This window comes from Heptranchias perlo, chromosome 14 (genome assembly GCF_035084215.1).
Source record: "Heptranchias perlo isolate sHepPer1 chromosome 14, sHepPer1.hap1, whole genome shotgun sequence".
NCBI lineage: Eukaryota > Metazoa > Chordata > Chondrichthyes > Hexanchiformes > Hexanchidae > Heptranchias > Heptranchias perlo.
In genome coordinates, this window is record NC_090338.1 from 16,916,149 (window position 1) to 16,936,415 (window position 20,267).

The 20,267-nt window shown below is 41.9% G+C and overlaps 1 protein-coding gene across 2 annotated transcripts in view; it reads right to left on the reverse strand.

Moving 5' to 3' along the window:
• kif3a (kinesin family member 3A) overlaps positions 1 to 19,748 on the reverse strand; it is a 79,626-nt gene extending 59,878 nt beyond the window's left edge. For both annotated transcript variants that reach the window (XM_067996067.1, XM_067996068.1), the window contains exons 1-3: positions 19,616 to 19,748; positions 8,612 to 8,894; positions 5,218 to 5,362 (exon numbers count right to left, since the gene is read on the reverse strand). In XM_067996067.1, the coding sequence (XP_067852168.1) occupies positions 5,218 to 5,362; positions 8,612 to 8,894; positions 19,616 to 19,663 (476 nt within the window). In that variant the 5' untranslated portion in view covers positions 19,664 to 19,748. The remainder of the gene's footprint in view (positions 1 to 5,217; positions 5,363 to 8,611; positions 8,895 to 19,615) is intronic.
• Between the last annotated feature and the right edge of the window lie 519 nt (positions 19,749 to 20,267).

The window sequence follows — 20,267 nt, forward strand, 5'->3', positions numbered from 1 at the left end:
AATAAGAATTACCACATTGAAAAGGCAGTTTCTTGATCACAAATATTTTTCCTAATAACCCCTGCTATGGATAGCATTGTCAATTTTGACAGGGGTGTCAACTGACCTTTCCTTTGAATTAAAGTTTTTTTTTTGCAGGAACCACACTTGACAGAAGTAATGTTGGTATTATAACATATTGGAACAGGAAACAGTACACACAGATACAATGATACGGTACTATTTGGATTAGGTGTGATTATTGACCACTTGCTAAGTTTCCAATGAATGCAAAGCTATTTTCCACAAAGTTAAACAAATAATTGTTGACAACAGCTTCAACACGTATATTTGATCAACTATGTTGGCAACCGGTTACATGCCAACTACGTGTTTCCTCTCAACAACTCTTGTGTCTATAAAACTCAAGTTATCAAATATTTCAATATTATTACCAGATCTGCCAAGGCTTTTATAGCAAGCTACAAAAAAAGGCTAATCATTAATAGGCAACCACTCTCTCACCTCTATCCTTCAAACTCTCTCTCTATTGAAACTTTCTTGTCTTTCTCTATTTATCATCAATACTAATATGATCAGTACTTCTCTGAACTTTCCTCTTATTACTTCTAAACTCCAAATACACTATCCTATATACTTTTCCTCCACTCCACAGTCTCCACTCTTCACTCATTTTTTCCTAGAACCTCAAAGCTATGGAACTTCCTATTTCCTCAATCTTTCCTCTCTCCTATAACCTTCAGGTTTTTAAAACCTAAACTTAATTCTCCTCATCTCTTTTACACCTTGGTGATGACCAGCACAATGGGCCTTGACCATTCACCTTGGTTTCTCGGTAAATAATAGGAATCAACCCCTTCAGGAGAGATGGGGAGGAAAGAAAATTGGCAAGAAAATAAAAAAAGTTGAAATTAAAAGTAAACTATATTATCGGTGTACATTAAAGAAGTGTGCAGTTTTAGAATGGAATTAATCCCTAGAGTATATGATAACAAAGCATAGATGAAGGAGGTTATTTGGTCCAAAATTTCTTCTAGAAAAACTTACAGTGCCTCTATCATATCACCTAATTGCCTCTTGAATGATTCCAGAGTTTTTGCCTCCATTCCCAAACCAGAAGACCACTCCAGATTTAAATCAATTATTGTGTGAAGAAGTACTTCCTGATTTCAGTCCTGAGCTTGCCTTTCATCAGCTTACACATTTATCCCCACAGCGCTCTGGATTATAACCTAGTCCATTCCACTTAGTGTCTTATATACCTCTATCAACCGCCTCACATTTGCCTCTTTTCAAAGCTTAAGGGGCCGATTTTCGGATGGCCGAGCGGGTACGTTGGGGGCGGGGGGCTCCAAAAATGGCGGAATCCTGGACCAGGTTCGGAGCCCGGCTCCAACCAGCTCACTTCGGGGTTTCCCCAATGTCGCGTTCGGGTGCGCGAGCAGCTCCCGCATGCGGGACTCCCACCGGCAAGTAAAGCCGGCGGGATGATAATTTAAATACTTATTTAGCTATTTGAGGTATTTGACAGACCTCATTGACTGGAGATTTTGGCAGGGGTGCAATTTTCATGGATCCTCACCGTGTTTCCTGTGCTGTAGATGCAAAGGATTTTTTGACAATTGGGGGCAATATCTCATTTATTGCAGCAGGGCACTCGGTCACTTCAGACAAAGTTTTGGCTGCAACACCTTTGTCTTTCCACTCAAAATTCTTAATTTATACCCTAAACTCTGCTGTGCAAACACATTTACCTAACTTTGCGGACCGCCCTCAAACTCACACCGTCAGGATGGGGGGGGCGCCATAGCTGCATTCATCACTTCATCCGAGGACGAGCAACATCACCAGCCTCGCCAGGCACGCCGTCCACCTCCGCCACGTGGAGCTCCACAACACAGTGCTGCGCCACAGGCACCTGCCAAAATAGTTGTGCAACTACACATACATCCACTGTAGAATGACCCAATGGGTGGCATCAAGTGTGGGTGTTCATGGTGAATATCATGAAAGGGACTTATTACACAAGCCAGTCAAGAATGGCCAAGGCATGGCAGTAGTGTTGATAATAATAATGTTTAATGTGCCATTAACAAAAATCAAATATAAATAAAAAATATGACAAACCATCGAACACCCTTGTGCATCCCCTTTGTGCTCACAAAACCTTTGCCTTATGCTTCTGACTACTCCTACGTGGTGCTTCCTGTGGCTACAGCAGAGGTAGTGGCAGGTTGCTCTTGGTCATGCCCTGATCGATTAGATGCTTTGGGCCTACGCTCTCTGGGTTTCGGTGCCCTTGAGGGCCCCTCCAAAGACTGCTCTACCTGCACCTGTGCAAGGGCAGACTCGACCACCTGGAGAGGAGGCAGCATTGCGGGTACTGGTTGAGAGGGGGGCAACGGGAAAGACGTGGGAGCGCTTTGAGTGGCGTCCACACTTCCATGTCCCCTTTCACCATCATCCCTCTCCTGGGCCAGGTCCACATTACTCCTACCACCCTGCTGGACGACAGTTTGGAGGACATGTGTGAAGCCTTGTAAGGCCAGTGCTAGTGTATCTGCCTGCCTGTTCAAGGCGGCAGAAAGTTGCTCACCCTGAGTCCGAAGGGCAGTTGTCAGGGCCTCAATGGACTCATTGGTGAGCCGTGCTTGAAGCTCCATGGAGGCTAGCCTTCATTCCATCGCAGACATTCCCGCACTTACCTGTGACACTATCTCAGAGATGCCTTCACGTCCCTGTGACAGTATCTCAGAGATTCCCTCCTGTACCTGTGCCACCATTCCACTCATGCAGGAGTTGGACTCCTCCATCCTCTGTGCGATTGTGGAGAGGGGGCGTGGCACATGTTCCAGCACCTCGCAAATGTGCTGCTGCCCCTTGATCATTCTCCTTTTAAAGGATGGCCCTCAGGGTTCAGCATCTGTGTCCAGCTGAGCAGAGCCTGGAGAAGAGTACTCCCACCGATGCAGACTCTCCACAGCTGCACCTGCCACCACTGTCTGTTCGTGCTCACATGTGTATGGTGACTCACCATGTGTGACCCCAACGAAGTGAGGGCGGGGACCCACGAGGTGTGTGTATCTGCGCTGGTGGATGGCTCGCTCAGATGTGATGGTGCCCCCTCAGAGGCCAGCAGGTCCTCTGAGGAATCGTCCTCCACCGTCACGGAGGTTGCTGAAGGCCCTGTAAGAGAACAGAAGGCAATATTAAGCATGATGACAGATGTTGAGATGCTGAAGATGGCAAGGCATGTTAACATCATTTGCTATTGTGAGTGCTGAATGTTAAAGTTCTGTCACCAGCCGTCTGTCGGGTGGCAGTCTCGGCGTCCCTGACGGACAGGCACTCGAGGGTGCGGCTCACTTCAAAAGCTTCCTGCTCTGTGTCCGTGAGGACGACCTGATGTTGCGGCCTCCCTCCGGTCTTCGCCCTCTCCCGTGCATTCTGGGCTCTCTTCTCCTATAAGTAGGGGAGAAAGTAGAGAGGCGCGAGTGAGGGATGGTGACGTGGCCAACCGCTGAATGCACTGGTTTGAGTGAGGCTGACCGTGAAAGAGATGCATCAGAGGATGAGTATGAGACAGAGCCATGACACTGTGTGAGGATTGGGTTGAGTGGTAGTGGTGGGATGAGTACTGGGGAGGTGAGTAAGTGCAGGTAAGTTGAGGACAAGCTTTGAGTGGGTGCGAGGAGTGGTGTGATAGGGTAGTGTTGGCATGTACAGAATGAGTTGTGGGGTGGGGGGGGTGATGTGGAAGACGAAGTGTTGGAGAATGAGTAAGTGTACTCACTTTGGCTGACCTAGTTAGGTCATTGAAGCGCTTCCTGCACTGGATCCCATATGCGGACGGATTTCACTGGGCAGGTTACTCACGTGCCCAGTCACCCCACCCCCCCCCCCGCTGCCATCCCGCCTCCCTAGTAATATCGGGGCCTAGGAGTCTGAGAGTTCCTTATAACTCGGTCCTGCAACATTTAGAGTCAGCCTTCTGGCTCTTCTCTGCACTGTTGCCTGGAAATCGATGTTTCACTTGCACCTCAATGTGTTCTCAGACCAGAATTGAAAGGTGTAACTTTAGAAGACCATTATATAGCTTCATAATTATAAATTGAATATTTAAATGTTTAATTTGTAATATATTCTAAGCTGTTAATTCACCAAAGCTCATTCTACAATCAAATCATTTGGTTATTTTGGTATGAATGGTTCTTGTTGACTTGGGGAGGGGAAAGAGAATTGGGCTACCTGTTCAAATGGTCATCGTCAAAGATGCATCTTAATACAGAGATTGAATTTTTCCATTTAGAGTACACTTTTTGCTGCAGTAGGGACTGCAACTGTCACAGGCACATTTTAGTTCTGCTGGCAAGATCTTGGCAGAAAAAAATGTTCCCTTTCATTACATGTTGTGCAGCAAACATTTAGATTGTAAAAGAAATACCGCTGTTGATGTAATAGCAAAAAAGTGGTTAAAGAGGTAAAAATATTTTAAAAGCATATATCTGTTCATGAAATCCCAATGCAGTCATCATTAGTTTATTATTCATGTAATCTAATCCCCAACTTTGTATATTTTCTTCACACCCCTCTCGTCCAACAAAAAAAGGAATACTGAATGCTAAGTCATTGGACATTAGTTAGATAATATAATATTTGGAGCAGTCTAATGTGCAGTATCTGAAGTCTGAATCAATACTTTCATCAGTGAAGCTGGCATTAGGTACTTACTACAAATGAGGAGTCTTTATAATAAATTTAATTATCGCCGCTTTTTGATCTCATAGGAACGTGGTAACAGGAGTAGGCCATTCAGCCCTTCGAGCCTGTTCCACTTCTTGCCATATAAAATGCAATTTAAAATGAATAACTAAGCCTGTGCCAATCAATGGTTTTACTTGTGGTATGGCTTCATAAAACTAAGGACGTGGGCTTTACAGAGCTGAGGCTATATAACAGCACTGTACTGATAGAGACCAGACTCCAACACTCACACAGGACATTGCGCTACCAAGGATTGGACACATACTCCAACTCCTTCAAGAACAACAATATAAATTAGTACTGTTTCACCCTCCAAATGCATAAACTTTTTAAAATTAGTTTGTAATGTGGATTATTAAAAAAACTCTAGAATTAGTCTTTAAACAAATAAAACATCTATTTTTCCAACAATGCTTCTGTAGCGATGAGACACCTTTAATTTTGGAACTTTACCTGGTGTCGCCCTCAGACTTTGCAATGTGGCCAAATATATGAGCAAATGAATTGGGAATAATGCCCCTAAGTTCAGGCACAGCCCGCACTCCTTCCATAGTAAATGTCTTGCCAGTGCCAGTTTGTCCATAAGCAAAAACAGTACCTGAAGAAATGAAAAAAAAGGAAAGTGTTTTGCGATTTGTAGCTGAAACATAACACAATGAGACTGAACAAAAAGGTTAAAAATTTTACAAGAGAAAAAGTTTTTGAATGGCAGTGTGAGGGATGAATATTCAGAATTCACTCTGGGGAGTTTTTGCTGTTGTTTCAGCAGTCTAAGATTTAGATGGTTAATCTACTAAAATAACTGGGGCTCCTTTCTCTAGAAAAAAGACTGAGAGGTGACCTAAGAGATCTTTAAAATTATGAAGGGGTTCGACAGAGGATGTCATTTGTAAATCAACAGAAGCACTGTGGAGAATGGAGATCCAAAGGCTAGGCAATTGGGATTTAGAAAGCGCAGAAAGGAGTTATACCATTGGGAAAGGCTCCAACTGAACCGGAATGGGACCAGTGTCCTACCAGAAAGGATAAATAGGGCTGTCAATAGGACTTTAAACTAGTAAGACAGGGGGAAGGATCTGAGGAAGATAACATTAAATCTGAAGAAGAAAAGAATAGGAAATGAGAGTAAAGGTCAGACACAGTTAAGGAATAAAGGTAACAAACGGTCAGGGAACAAATACAGCTCTAGAACACAAGTACAAAATGACTGTTAAAAAAAAATGATGGGGAACAATTACTAAAAACAAATTAAATTGCTGTACAGCAATGTGCATAGCATCCGAAACAAAACGGGGGAACTGGAGGCAATAATTCATAGCGAGCAGCCAGATGTGGTTAACAGAAACACGGCTACATAAGGAACAGGATTGGCAGTTAAACATTGCAGCATATAATGTATTTAGAAAGAATAGGGAAGCAAGAGGGGATGGGGTAACTGTACAGACAACATAATGGCAAATGAAATAAGGAGTATAAGTAACATTAAGATAGAAACAGAATCCATATAGAATGAGTCAAAGGATAAGGGATCGATCACGTTAATAGGTAAATTCTACAGACCGCCTAAAAGTGGAAGAGAAGTGGAAGATGATGTAGACAAATTTATGAAATGAGTAAAAAAACATTGAATAATAATCATGGGAGATTTCACTGCCCCCAAATAAACTGGCAAGAGGTAGGGAAAAGAGAAAAGGGAATGGAAGTTTTACAGTGTGTACATGACTCCTTTCGTACCCAGTATGTGAAAAGCCCAACAAAAGAGGAATCACTGCTGGATCTAGTAATGGGAATGATCATAACATAATAAGGTTTAAAATAATGATTGAGAAAGACATAAGTAAGACAAAGACCAAAGAAATAGATTGGAAAAAAGCTAATTTTGAAGGGATGAGAATGGAACTGGGGCAAGAAAACAGGAAAAAAAATTTTGACAGGCAAGAAAATAGAAAACAGTGGATAACATGCAAAATGGTGATCAATAGAGGTCAGGAGAAATATATTCCTCTAAAAAGCAAGAACAAACTAACCAATAATGAAACACCATGGATGAATAAAGAGATAAGGATAAAATTGAAACTAAAGAAAAAGGCATACTCTTAAGACAGTAAAGGAGAGGATGATAAAAGGGAATACGAAGAAGTTAGGAAAGAAGTCAAAAAACAATTAGGAAAGCAAAGAGGAACTACGAGTTTAAATTATCAAGGAATATAAAAATAAATTGTATTCTATGGACACATAAATAACAAAAGAAAAATCAGAATCAGGATAGAGCCACTAAGGGACGCATAAGATAAACTCACAGGTAACAACAGGCAAATGGTAGAAATACTGAAAAGTTACTTTGCCTCCGTATTTACCAGGGAGACTAACAAGATGGGCAGCACATTAGAAGAAGAGTACGAAAAAAGTATTAAAACATTTAAGATAGAAAGGGGGGAGATAATTGATAAACTAATCAAACTTAGGAAGGCTAAGACCCCTGCATCTACGAATATTAAAAGATAGCAGAGGCACTATTACATATATATAAAAATTCACTAGAAAAGGGAATAGTGCTAGAAGACTGGTGTACAGCTAATGTTATTCCTACATTTAAAAAAAGAGATAGAACAAGTCCAGGGAACTATAGACCAGTTAGCTTAACGTTGGTGGTAGGAAAGATAATGGAATCTTTACTCAAAGATGTAACAGAAAGACATCTAGAGAACGAAAAGAGAGAGTAGGGGTTAAGTGTAGCTACTCAGAATGGCAAAAGGTGGGAAGCAGTGTTCCACAAGGATTGGTGCTGGGACCACTGTTGTTCACAATTTACATTAATGATTTCGATTCGGGAATCAGAAGTACAATTTCAAAATTTGCGGATGACACCAAATTGGGGGTTGTAGTTAATACAAAGGAAGAATGCTTCAAAATGCAAGAGGACATTAATAAACTGGCAGAATGGGCACGTAATTGGCAAATGAATTTCAACGTAGATAAGTGTGAGGCGGTGCATTTTGGTAGGAAGAATAAGGAGGCCACTTGCTGCTTGGATAAAAGAGTCTAAACGGCAGAGATGAGCAAAGGGATCTAGGGGTACAGATACATAATCACTAAAAGTAGCGAAACAGGTTAATAAGGCCATGAAGAAGTCAAACCAAGCACTAGGATTAATTTCTAGAGGGATAAAATTGAAAAGCAAAGAAGTTATGTTAAATGTGTATAAAACCTCGGTTAGACAATTAGAGTATTGTGCAGAGTTCTGACCTCCATATGATAGAAAGGATATAGAGGCATTGGAGAGGGTGCAAAGAAGATTCACAAGGATGTTACCAGAACTGAGAGGATATCTTTATCAGGAAAGGCTGAACAGGCTGGGGCTCTTTTCTCTAGAAAAGAGAAGGCTGAGGGGTGACCTGATAGAGGTCTTTAAGATAATGATAGGGTTTGATAGGGTAGATGTAGAGAAAATTTTTCCATCTGTGGGGGAGTCCAAAACCAGAGGTCATAAATATAAAATAGTCGCTAACAAATCCAATAGGGAACTCAGGAGAAACTTCTTTACCCAAAGAGTGGAACGCTCTACCACAAGGGGTAGCTGAGGCAAATAGCATAGATGCATTTAAGGGGAAGCTAGATAAGCACACGAGGGAGAAAAAAAATAGAAAAGTACCCTGATAGGGTTCGATGAAGTAGGAGGCTCGTGTGGAGCATAAACTGCATATAGGAGTGTGAATGACCTCCTGGTTTTGAAATCTTAACTCTAAACAAAATGATAGGAACCTTACACAGAAAATAAAGAAATTATGTTGTAAGGAAATATTTTTTTTTAAAAGTAACTGAAAGCAGTTATAAACCTAGGAGTTACCATTGTATCCTTCCAGAACAGAATCAACAATGGGTCTTGCAGTGAGATTGTACACATCTACTTGCTTGCTCTCCGGACTGAAGACTGTATCAAAAGTGAATGTCTTTGGTGGCTCATTGGCAGCATCGGTCTTGTAGACAGTGATTGTTCCTCGGATTTCGTCCACATTCACCACTTGTCTATGTCCCATATTTCTTTCTTTTTCATTCATTGGCCGGCAGCGTACAACAACCATCACATTATCACTGGCCTCGATGCAGTCAGTCTTCTCCAATTTATTACTCTGTGGATATACAAACAAGAATGAATGATCAATAAAGTAGGAAATTAGGAACTGTTGCAACATTTTCCCTTTCAGCAAATCCCTCCATGGCCTCACCCCTCCCTTTCTCTGTAACCTCTTCCAGCCCTACAACCCTCAGAGGTCTCTGCGCTCCTCCAATTCTTGCCTTTTGTGCATCCTCAATTTTAATCGCTCCACCAATGGCAGTTGTGCCTTCAGCTGCCTAGGCCCTAAGATCTGGACTTCCCTCCCTAAACCTCCCCACCTCTCTATCTCCCTTCTCCTCTTTTAAGACGTTCCTTAAAACCTACCTCTTTCACCAAGCTTTTGGTCATCTTTCCAAATATCTCCTTATGTGGCTCGGTATCAAATTTTGTTTGAAAATCACTCCTGTGAAGCGCCTTGGAACGTTTTACTACGTCAAAGGTGCTACATAAATGCAAGTTGTTGTTGTTGTAAAGTCACCTTTTTACGTTAAATGCCCGACAATATCCTTGAACAAAGTTTTTTCTTCTTCCCCTCCCCTCAACTTTCTCTCCTGTTCTGAAGGCATTGATTCATGCAGGGCACAGTTTCAAGGATGCTAGTGGTCCCCATCAAGTGACCATTCTTTGCATTTGAGTCTAAACAGTAAATATTAGTAGACTATTCATCTGTGGAGCCTTTCACAACTGAATCTGATCCCTTCCTCAACTGACTTGACACTTATCAGCAGAGACAGCAATCACGAGTGAAATTTCTCTTTTCTAGCCCAGGAGTATGGAAGCCAATTGCAGTTTTCTGATTGAAATCAATTATGTATGGTTTAGTGCTACACCAGACTGGAATACAATATTTTCATATAAAAAAATGTTGCTACAGATTATACTGTATAAAGCATTCTCATCAGACAACTAAATGGGAGGTTTAATATCACTTAATTATGGACACTGTCTAGGCAGAACTACACACTAATAATTCTGAAACGTATAATATTCTTGCACTTTTTCTACAATGGTATCCGAACAGACCTGGCTGCAGCGCTAAACATTTAAATATAAATTATGTTTAGGTTTAGAATTTTCCACAATCGCCACCTCCCCAAAACATCTGTACCACTCAACTGTTATGATTAAATTGCTAAATATAAATGAAACCTTATACCCAGAGGGACTTTGACACAAGTCTTGCTACTGCCTGGAGACAGAAGGAGATCAAAGGCAGCCCTAAATGGAGGCACTTTGGGACGAGGTTTACATTGCAATACTGTCACAGTATTCTCATGGCCAGAGGGGTGTGTTTTGTACAGAAAAATCACTAGAATTGAGGGTTGCATCACAGTACATGTTGGGTTTTCTCCAGAATTGACTTTATAATACAAACAAGACTTTAACACTGCATATAATTATATTATAGAGGCAAGATCAGAATCAAATTCATAGATTGTAAATGAGAAAGACTGCTTAGATTAAGTGGAAATTTGCAAACTGATTCATAACTACAGCATTTTTTTAAGTTGAAGTTCTAAATTAATTCGCTTCCAATCTGTTACAAGCTCAAATCTGACTATTAGTAATTACTCAGAAACATTAGTATTTTCTTCATCGAGCTTACACAAAATATTCATATAAGCCTTTTTTTTCCTTCAGATGCTCAAATGCTCTATCGCTCATACACCTCCCCCATTACAATTTACCTCCCAACTCTCCTGAAGGCAGTGACACAAGCAATGGTTCCACACATCCCAGTGGCACTCCAGTACATTGCTTAATTGGTTGTTTTTCATGTGTGACGTTGGACAGCAAACACCAGTAGGCCAAGTAGGAGCCCAAACCTGTCATCATCCATGCTCACTTTTCACTAGAGGTTAATAGCTAGCAACCCAGAGCAGGCACCTTACATTTCCCCCCCTCCTCAGCCAAGAAACTCTGCATCCAATTGCAGTACAACACAGTTGCTCCATCTGTCATAGGCTAACTCAGCACAAACCAAGCATCATATCTGGGTCTTCTTGGTCTACAAGGCTCTGCACCAAAGCAGGCAATACATTTTGTCTGCTGAACTATCAGGGAAGAATATGGGGTAAATCGAGATGGTTTGCATGTTTGAGCTTCAACATATTCTACCACCACAATAAGAGGAAGTTAATTAGTTTTAACCATGAAAAGTTTACTAATATTTAGCACAATAGATATATGCATATACAAGATGGGCTGGATGATAGATAACAGAAGGTTATAGATAGGGAATTTTTACAATGTTTAACAATGATAACTGCCATATCACAAGGATCATAGCTAATTTCACCACTTTTGAACAGCTTCAAAAATGCTTCTAATAAGTGCAAGACATCTGCAGATGACAGTGATTCGTTTAGAAAAGCTAAATCTAAGCTACAAGCAGTAAATATTTAGAAAGGGCTGAGCAAGCTTCACAGTGTAAATGAATGGTTAAAACAAATAAATGTAAGGCTATGTTTCGTTATGAGTGCAGCTCCAACAACACTCAAGAAGCTCGACATCATCCAGGACAAAGCAGTCCGCTTGATTGGCACCCCACCCACCACCCTAAACATTCACTCCCTTCACCACCGGTGCACCGTGGCTGCAGTGTGTACCATCTACAGGATGCACTGCAGCAACTCGCCAAGGCTTCTTCGACAGCACCTGCCAAACCCGCGACCTCTATCACCTAGAAGGACAAGGGCAGCAGGCACATGGGAACAACACCACCTGCACGTTCCCCTCCAAATCACACACCATCCCGACTTGGAAATATATCGCCATTCCTTCATAGTCGCTGGGTCAAAATCCTGGAACTCCCTACCTAACAGCACTGTGGGAGAACCTCCACCACACGGACTGCAGCGGTTCAAGAAGGCGGCTCACCACAGCAGTGGCGCGAGAAAATCCCCCTCTCTAAATATTTAAATTAACACCAGACAGGTTTAAAAAAAGTGTCCTGGTAGAACCACTCAGCCCTCAAACACTTTGTAAACTGGGTTTGTCACCATACTAGATTCACACACCGCTTCCTCTGGAGTCAGGTCAAACCTGACTGGATTTATACCACAAGTTTTGCACTGATGCAAAGCAGAAATCACTTTGTATGGACGTTAAACTTGCAGTGTAAACGCAAGCTTAGTAAACCCAGGGTTGAAATTGCTGTATTTGCTAATTTGAGTAAAACACAGGCCTGAATAAAAAGTAGTAAAATTCCACTAATTATTTACATCTACTTTTTCACTAAATTTAGCAAAGACAGGAATTTCAGGCTCTTAGCCATTAGAAAATTAGTAGCTAGCTTTGGTTTTCATTATAAGAGAAGGCCATTGATGTTTTACAAAAAGTGCAGAGACGAGCAAATAGTAGACGCCTGGGCTCACGTCCAAATGCTTTGGGGACCAGCTGAAAGAGCTTAGCTTACTTTCTACGGTGCAGGAAAAGGTTAAGAGGCAATATGATACAGGTTTTAAAAATAATTAAGGAAACTGGAAAAAGCTATTTTAGTCCTGGGGTAAAGACTAACACAAGAGGACTTGTTCTAAAGATTCAATACTTGCAGCCAGCACAGACATTGAATAAAACCTGTTTGCATGATGAATCGTTGAAGTCTATATTGAATAAATGATTAGTAAGTATTTTGTGGGTTCAGGTAAAGACCAGATTTCTGTGCAAGACAATGTTGAAAAGTAGGAACATAGAGTAAGAGAAGAGCCAGAAACCTGATAGGGGTTTAATTTATCTAATAGAATTGCAATCAACAGAAATGTATTGGGGGGGGCGGGGGGGAAAAATATGAAGACAATATAGTAGAGATATACATTTTTAATCCAGATTAAGTGGAACAAGCTAAGTGGTACTTACTTGTTCCCAATATTCTTACATTCTTTGCAGCCTAATGAGCCACTTGCACGGACGGACTTGGATCACTCAAAGGAGTAGGACCCCTTTTAAGTTGCAAATGTAATCAAGTATTTCATAAAACCATAGTGACAGGCACTCAAAAAAATTAATTTATTATGATACAGTGATTCTGGAGCATTTCTCCAGGGAAAACTCCGTTCTGTGGGAATGGTAGCCATATTAGAGCATAGCCCAGTTACTGCCACTTCCAATTCAGTAACCTAAGAAAATGATAACATATGGGGAATACAGCAAAATCTATCTTTATGATTTTCAACAAACCTATTTACTTACTGTCTAACATGTCTAGAGACAGCCCAGACCAGAATGTACCAATATTGGGAACCAAGACATTTGCAGGTCTAGTTTATAAATAAGGCAGTACTGTCCTGTACATTCTAATCATAGAATGGTTACAGCACGGAAGGAGGCCATTCGGCCCATCGAGTCCGTGCTGGCTCTCTGCAAGAGCAATCCAGCTAGTCCCACTCTCCCGCCCTATCTCCGTCGCCCTGCAAATTTTTTCCCTTCAAGTACTTATCCAATTCCCTTTTGAAAGCCATGATTGAATCTGCTTCCACCACCCCCTCAGACACCACCCAGCGAGAAACTGACAGGATTAGATCGGCTACTGGTTTTACACCCCGCCCGATTTTACTTTCCACTGAACTATCAGGAAAGATTGAGCAGAATAGGGCTCTTTTCTCTGGAAAAGAGAAGACTAAAGTGAGACTGATAGAAGTCTTTCAAATAATGAAGGGGTTTGATAGGGTGGATGTGGAGACACCATTTCTACTTGGGGTCAGTAAAGAACAAGTGGACATAAATAAAAGATAGGCACTAACAGATCAAATAAAGAATTTAGGAGGAATTTCTTTAAAGGGAGTGGTGAGAATGTGGAACGTGCTGCTATATGGAGTGGTTGAAGCAGATGGCATTGATACATTTAAGGCGAGGCTTGGTGCATACATGAGCAAGAAGTGAATAGAGGCTAATGGGGGCCAGCAGGGTGGGAAGATGTAAATAAAGTGGAAGGAGGCTCGTGTGGAGTATGAACATTGGCATAGACCAGTTGGTCCTAATGGCCTGTTTCTGTGCTATAGATCTTATGCAATTCTATATAGAACCACGGAGGGGGTGTACAAGAGGCCGGAGTCAGGTTACAGGGGAGGTTATATCCAAATAATTTCCTAGTTTTACAATAGGCTTCGACGGCACTGTACAATACTAGTGCTGAACCTGTACTTGGGGCCACTGATTAAAATCACTTCTAATTGTAGATCAATTATGTTGCAGCACAAAAGGAAGATGATGAACTGATATGTCCATGATAAAAAGTTATTATTCAGACATTGACTGTGATGTATATCAACTTTATATGGGTTCACTACTTCAACAACTTAGAGCACCCTTAATGTGTGAAAAAAAGAGAAATGGATGCTGAATAATAATAGAAGGGTTAGGAGCGATGACAAATAGAATGGTTAAAGAGATAGTTTTGAGGAGACTTTAAAGAAGGGAAGAGAAATAGCAAGGTGGAAAGGTTCAGAGAAGCAGTTCCAAAAAGTAGGATCTAGCACCAATGCTGAACCAGAGGGAGAGGGCATGCAGAGGAGGGCATAAGGCTGGAGGAAGTTGCAAAGGTGTGAGGGACAAGGCAGTGAAAGGAATATGTAAATGAGATTGAGGATTTTGAATTCAATTTGTTGGGGGACAGGCAGCCAATGGAGATAAGTAAGGACAAGCATCATGAACACATAGGGCTTACTGCAGAACAGGATACAGGCAAGGGAGTTTTGGATGAGTTTAATAAATCCACGATTGGCAGCCATGCCTTCAGCTGCCCAGACCCTAAGCTCTGGAATTCCCTCCCTAAACCTCTCTGCCCCTCTCTCTCCTCCTTTAAGATGCTCCTTCAAACCTACCTCTTTCACGAAGCTTTTGGCCACCTAATATCTCATGTGGCTCGGTGTCAAAGTTTGTTTGAAAACGCTCCTGTGAAGCGCCTGGGGACGTTTTACTGCATTAAAGGCGCTATATAAATACAAGTTGTTGTTGTCGTTGTAGGGTGGCTCAGGGGGCTAGCGTGTTAAGTAGGGTGGCTCAGGGGGCTAGCGTGTAGGGCATTGGAGAAATCGAATCTGCAGCTAAAGAAATCTGAATAAGGATTTCAGCAATAACAGAGACAAGGGTTGGGGCAATGTGGGGGTGTAATTAAAGTGGTTTTGAAGCTCAACTTGGGTCAAACAGAACACCAAGGTTGTGCACCATCTGTTTTAACCTATCTAAGCTACCAAAGAAGTTGCTGGAGTTAGGGGCAAGGGTACAGAGATTTTGGTGACAGTCAAACAGGATGGCTTCAGTCTTACTAATGTTTAGTTAGAAATGGTTCTGGCTCATGTACTAGTTCTGTTGAGACAGATAGGAGTAGAACTAAGCAAGGATGGTCCCACAGAGGTGAGATGGTTGAGGTGGGTGGCATGTTGGTCAGTGTTGAACATCACCAAAATGCTGAAGAGTTTGAGGTGCACCACAGTTACAAAGTATGTCATTGGTAACTTTGACCAAGGCAGTCTCGGTGCTATGGTCACAGAAGAAGCCAACTAAAGGAATTTAATCAGGGACTTGTAAGAGAGGTGAGTAAGGAACTAGGTGTTAACAATGTATTCAGGGATCTTAGATGAGAGAGATGTTAGATATGGGACATTAGTTGAAGAGGACGGAGATGGGATGATGGCAGTTTTGAAGTGAGGTGAACAGTGTCTGGGTCTGTTGTAGACTAATTGATAAAGATTGATTCCTATGATTTGTCAACAACTCCATTATCGGTGTATCATGTGACTACCAGGATGATAGAAGGCGAACTAGATGGACCATGGTCTTTTCTCATCTACCAATTCCTGTGTTCCTCGTGCTTGTATGAAGGGAGCCATTAGTGAACAATGGGGCAAGAAAAAGTAGTTATGTGATCAGAGGTGGATTGGGAAGTGCTTGAGAAACAGGCTGATGGTCTCGGAGGATAGTGAGGACTGGATGAGGGGGCAGAGGGAGAAGCTACATAGCGATATGGTGTCAGGGCTAGGTTGGGAAGGGTAGGAGGAAGAGGTTGAATGGAAAGTCTCAAATCTTGCAAACAAAAAAGTCCCTTAGCTCCTTGCACCTGGTGAAAGGGGGAGGGGGGGTCAGAGGAGATGGTTCATTGTTGAGAAAAGAAGTTTGGGATTGTCATTACCTTCCAGGATTAATGCGTTTGAAAAATCTGATAGTAATTGCAGATTTACAAAGAAGAGAAATGGAAGATGGAGAAAGGAGCGCTTTCCTGAAATCTAGGATTAACACTAACATTGTAAATTTGGCATAATAAATGGAAATTTCTTGACATTGTTGCAAATGGGCAAGGACTCTAAGTACTAAAAGAACAGTATGTGTTAATTAACAGACCTAACAGAATAATTAATAGGACTCACTCATGAAGCATGATAACCAAAACTGTAGACAGTCCAAGTATGGTCTGACCAGTACATTACAAAACCTCAGAAAAACTCTAAAGATATTTACTCCTTTATTCTGAGTATGTATCCAAACATCCTGTTTGCTTTTTTTAATTACATCTCCATGTTGTCAACAAAGTGTAGCTTTGCAAGCTTACTGTTACTCTTACCCAAGAAAATAAGGAAACGGCAGACTTGTTGAATAATTACTTTGAGTCAGTCTTCACAGGAGAGGAAGTGGATAATATACCTGACAGTCCAGGGAAACTAATAATGAATCAAGGACTGGAACTCACTAAAGTTATTGTAAGCAAGAAAACAGTATTAGAAAAAATAATGGCATTAAAGACTGACAAATCCCCAGGACCTGAAGTTTCCACCCCAGGGTTTTAAAGGGAGTAGGTGAGGAAATTGCAGATGCTTTAGCCATAATCTTCCAAGGTTCTCTTGATTCAGGAATTGTCCCTTTAGATTGGAAAATTGCAAATGTAACTCCATTATTTAAGAAAAGTGAGAGAGAAACCAGGAAATTGTAGACCTGTGAGTCTAATGTCTGTTGCAGGGAAGTTATTGGAATCTATAATTAAGGAAGGAGTGACTGAGCACTTTGAGAAATTTGAACTTATTAAAGAGAGCCAACATGGATTTGTAATGGGTAGGTCATGTCTAACAAACACAATTGAATTTTTTGAGGAAGTAACTAAAGTAGTAAACAATTACATCTATGGATGTAATTAATATGGACTTCTAGAAGGCATTCGATAAGGTTCCACATAAGAGATTGTTAGCTAAAATTAAAGCTCATGAAATTGAAAGCAAATTGTTGACCTGGTTAAGAGATTGGTTAGGGGGTAGAAGACAGAGAGTAGGGATAATGGTATGTACTCGAATTGGAAGGAAGTGACTGGTGGTATCTTACAAAGATCTGTTCTGGGGCCTTAACTATTCACAATATTTATTAATGACTTGGCTAACACAATAGAGAGCCATACATCCAAATTTGGCGATGACACAAAGATTGGTGGCATAGTAAGTAATGTAGATGGGAGCATAACATTACAAAGAGACTTGGACAGATTAAATGAGTGGGCAAAACTGTGGCAGATGGATTTCAACACATGCAAGTGTGAGGTCATCCATTCTGGACCATAAAAGGATAGATCCGAGTATTTCTTAGATGGTGAAAAGCTAGGAACTGTGGAGGTCCAAAGAGATTTAATCTGACATTTTAGTACACAGATCACTAAAATGTAGTAGTCAGGTATAAAAATAATCAAAGAGGCTAATGGAATGTTAGCCTTTATAACTAGAGGGCTAGAATATAATGTATATAATGTATAGCTACAGCTATACAAAGCCCTGGTTAGAGCACATCTGGAGTTGGGTACAGTTCTGAGCACCACACCTTAGAAAGGATATATTAGCCTCTGAAGGAGTGCAGCACAGATTCACCAGAATGTTACGAGGGCTTCAAGGGTTATATTATAATGAGAGGTTACGTAAACCAGGGTTGTATTCCCTGCAATATAGAAGGTTAAGGGGTGATTTGAATGAGGTTTTGTGGATTTTGAAAGGATTTGATAGGGTAGATAGAGAGAAACATTTTCTGCTGATGAGGGAGTCTAGGACAAGGAGAAATAACCTTAAAATCAGAGCCAGGCCATTCAGGAGAAAAGTTAGGAAACACTTTTTCACGCAAATGGTGGTAGAATTGTGGAACTCTCTCCCACAAAAAGCAGATGCTAGCCCAATTAATAATTTTAAATTTGAGAGTGACAGATTTTTGCTAGTAAAGGGTATTAAGGGATAGGGAGCCAAGGTGGGTGGATGGAGTTAGGATACATATCAACTATGATCTCACTGAATGACAGAACAGGCTCAAGGGGCTAAATGGCCTACTGCTGTTCCTATGTTCGGTCCTTTGTAAGTCTCCCTGTGCCAATTCCACTCTCTTATCGTACACTGTTTTGTCCAATACGCGATAGTTTACATTTGTCTGTATTAAATTAATTTGTCATTTGTCTACCCAATTACATAACTGATCTACATCCTTCTGCAAATCGTTAACTGCACCCTCTGTCCTAGCAGCTCCTGCTATTTTAGGGAAGATTTTAGAACAAAATGACATACTATAGATGTCGGCAACTGAACCACTCACATTAATTCCACGCATTGAGTGGAGGCCATAAACAGATGAAATTCGAATGCAATTTCTTTTAAAACCTAATTGCACCTGCTTTCTTTATATCTTTGTATATTTTCATATCTTTTTACTCAAAGCCATTCATCAAGATATGTTCGATACATTAATCTTACAATTGCAATCATTCGCTCACTCACATGGACAAGCACACAGGCTTCTCCATCTCCACTAATATATGTGGAGATGCCGGTGATGGACTGGGGTTGACTGAGGAAGGAGGAAGCCTCCGAAAGCTTGTGGAATTTAAAATAAATTTGTTGGACTATAACTTGGTGTTGTAAAATTGTTTACAATCCACTAATATAATCAGATTAATTCACCTCGTATTGCTCCTTATCCATCGTATACTGTATCACATCTCATTCACATGAACGTCATCAGCATTAGACTGAACCAAATATTGTTTACAGCACACTCATGTTTACAGCTACGACCGTACTGGGCTTGGCCCCTTTCTCCCTGCACCACAGGCCTATCCATCCCCAATTCTCAAAACGCTGGACACCGGTCACACATTTACAATATTTCCCTCACGCTAGTTTCTGGAATAATTCGGATTAACCGCCCCCACACCCCCCCAAAAAAAATTCAGTGATGACATCTACTGAACGGAGCTGCGGGTGGATAGGATGAACGGGAAGGATTACAGAGGGCTCCTACTTCTAACTCTCGGAGATCTGGTCTCATTAGCCCCAGGGGGGGAGGGGGTCTGGATTAATGCGCACATCGTAGTCGCTGCGCAGGGATGGGTGCTAAATTGATGCTGCAAATCCAGTCTCGGTGGATCCTCTGCCTCCTCCATCCCCCGCACCATCCGCAGACTGACTGGTACCCGGCAAGGGTTTTTATTGTCTGGAGCTCCAGCTTTGTTCGCGGTTACAGCGCTGATAGATCGAGGCCTACTACGCATCGAAGGTTTTACACGGAGTAGTCCGGCCTTGACTTGCAAACCTCGGGCGCTCGGCGGATCCCAGACCTAAATCGCAGCGGTTTAAAGGCCTGAACCGTCCCTAGAATACGCTCCCATTCCCTCCTCCTCCTCCTCCTTCCCTCCCCCGGCTGGCAGATGGGGAGGCACCGAGGACGAAGCCATGGTGTTTGAGTTATCTCACAGTGTAAATTACCCGCAGCTCCTTCACTCACCGGCATGTTTAACGGCCCGTCTCCTTGAAGCCGCGGCCTCGAGCGCATTCAGATTTGAATCACCCCCTCCAACCGACAATCGGCTCCAGCCCAACCGACACAGATTCCACTCTCTGCTCCGCGCACGCTCAGTACCACTCTGCGGACAGCCCGAAAAACGGAACCCGTGACGGACAGCTCCATTTGCCAATCACACGCTGCCGGCTTTCAGGATGGGGGCGGGGTTCTACCGCGGCGGAAGCAATCAGAACAGAGAGGGAGGTAACGCTGGACTGGGCGCGTCTGGTTACCTTGGACACCGCTGACAGACAGAAAGGAAAGATCCAGAGAAATCACAATGGCACAAAAACAAGGAGAGTATGTATGTGAAAGCAGAATAGGTAAACAAAAAATCTAAATATTGTTTATTTTTTATTTGTGATGCCAAGGTGAACGGTGATGAACTTCCAAATGGATGCACTTCACTGCTCCTGACCTGTGGTGCCTCTGAACGAGATTGGCAAACATGGGCTTATTGCTCACCAGGCACTGGTGTGAGACTGCTGAAACTCATTTCACATATGACCAAACACAGCCAGTAGGCAGAGGAAATAAAAACAGAAAATGCTGGAAACACTCAGCAGGTCAGGTAGCATCTGTGGAGAGAGAAACA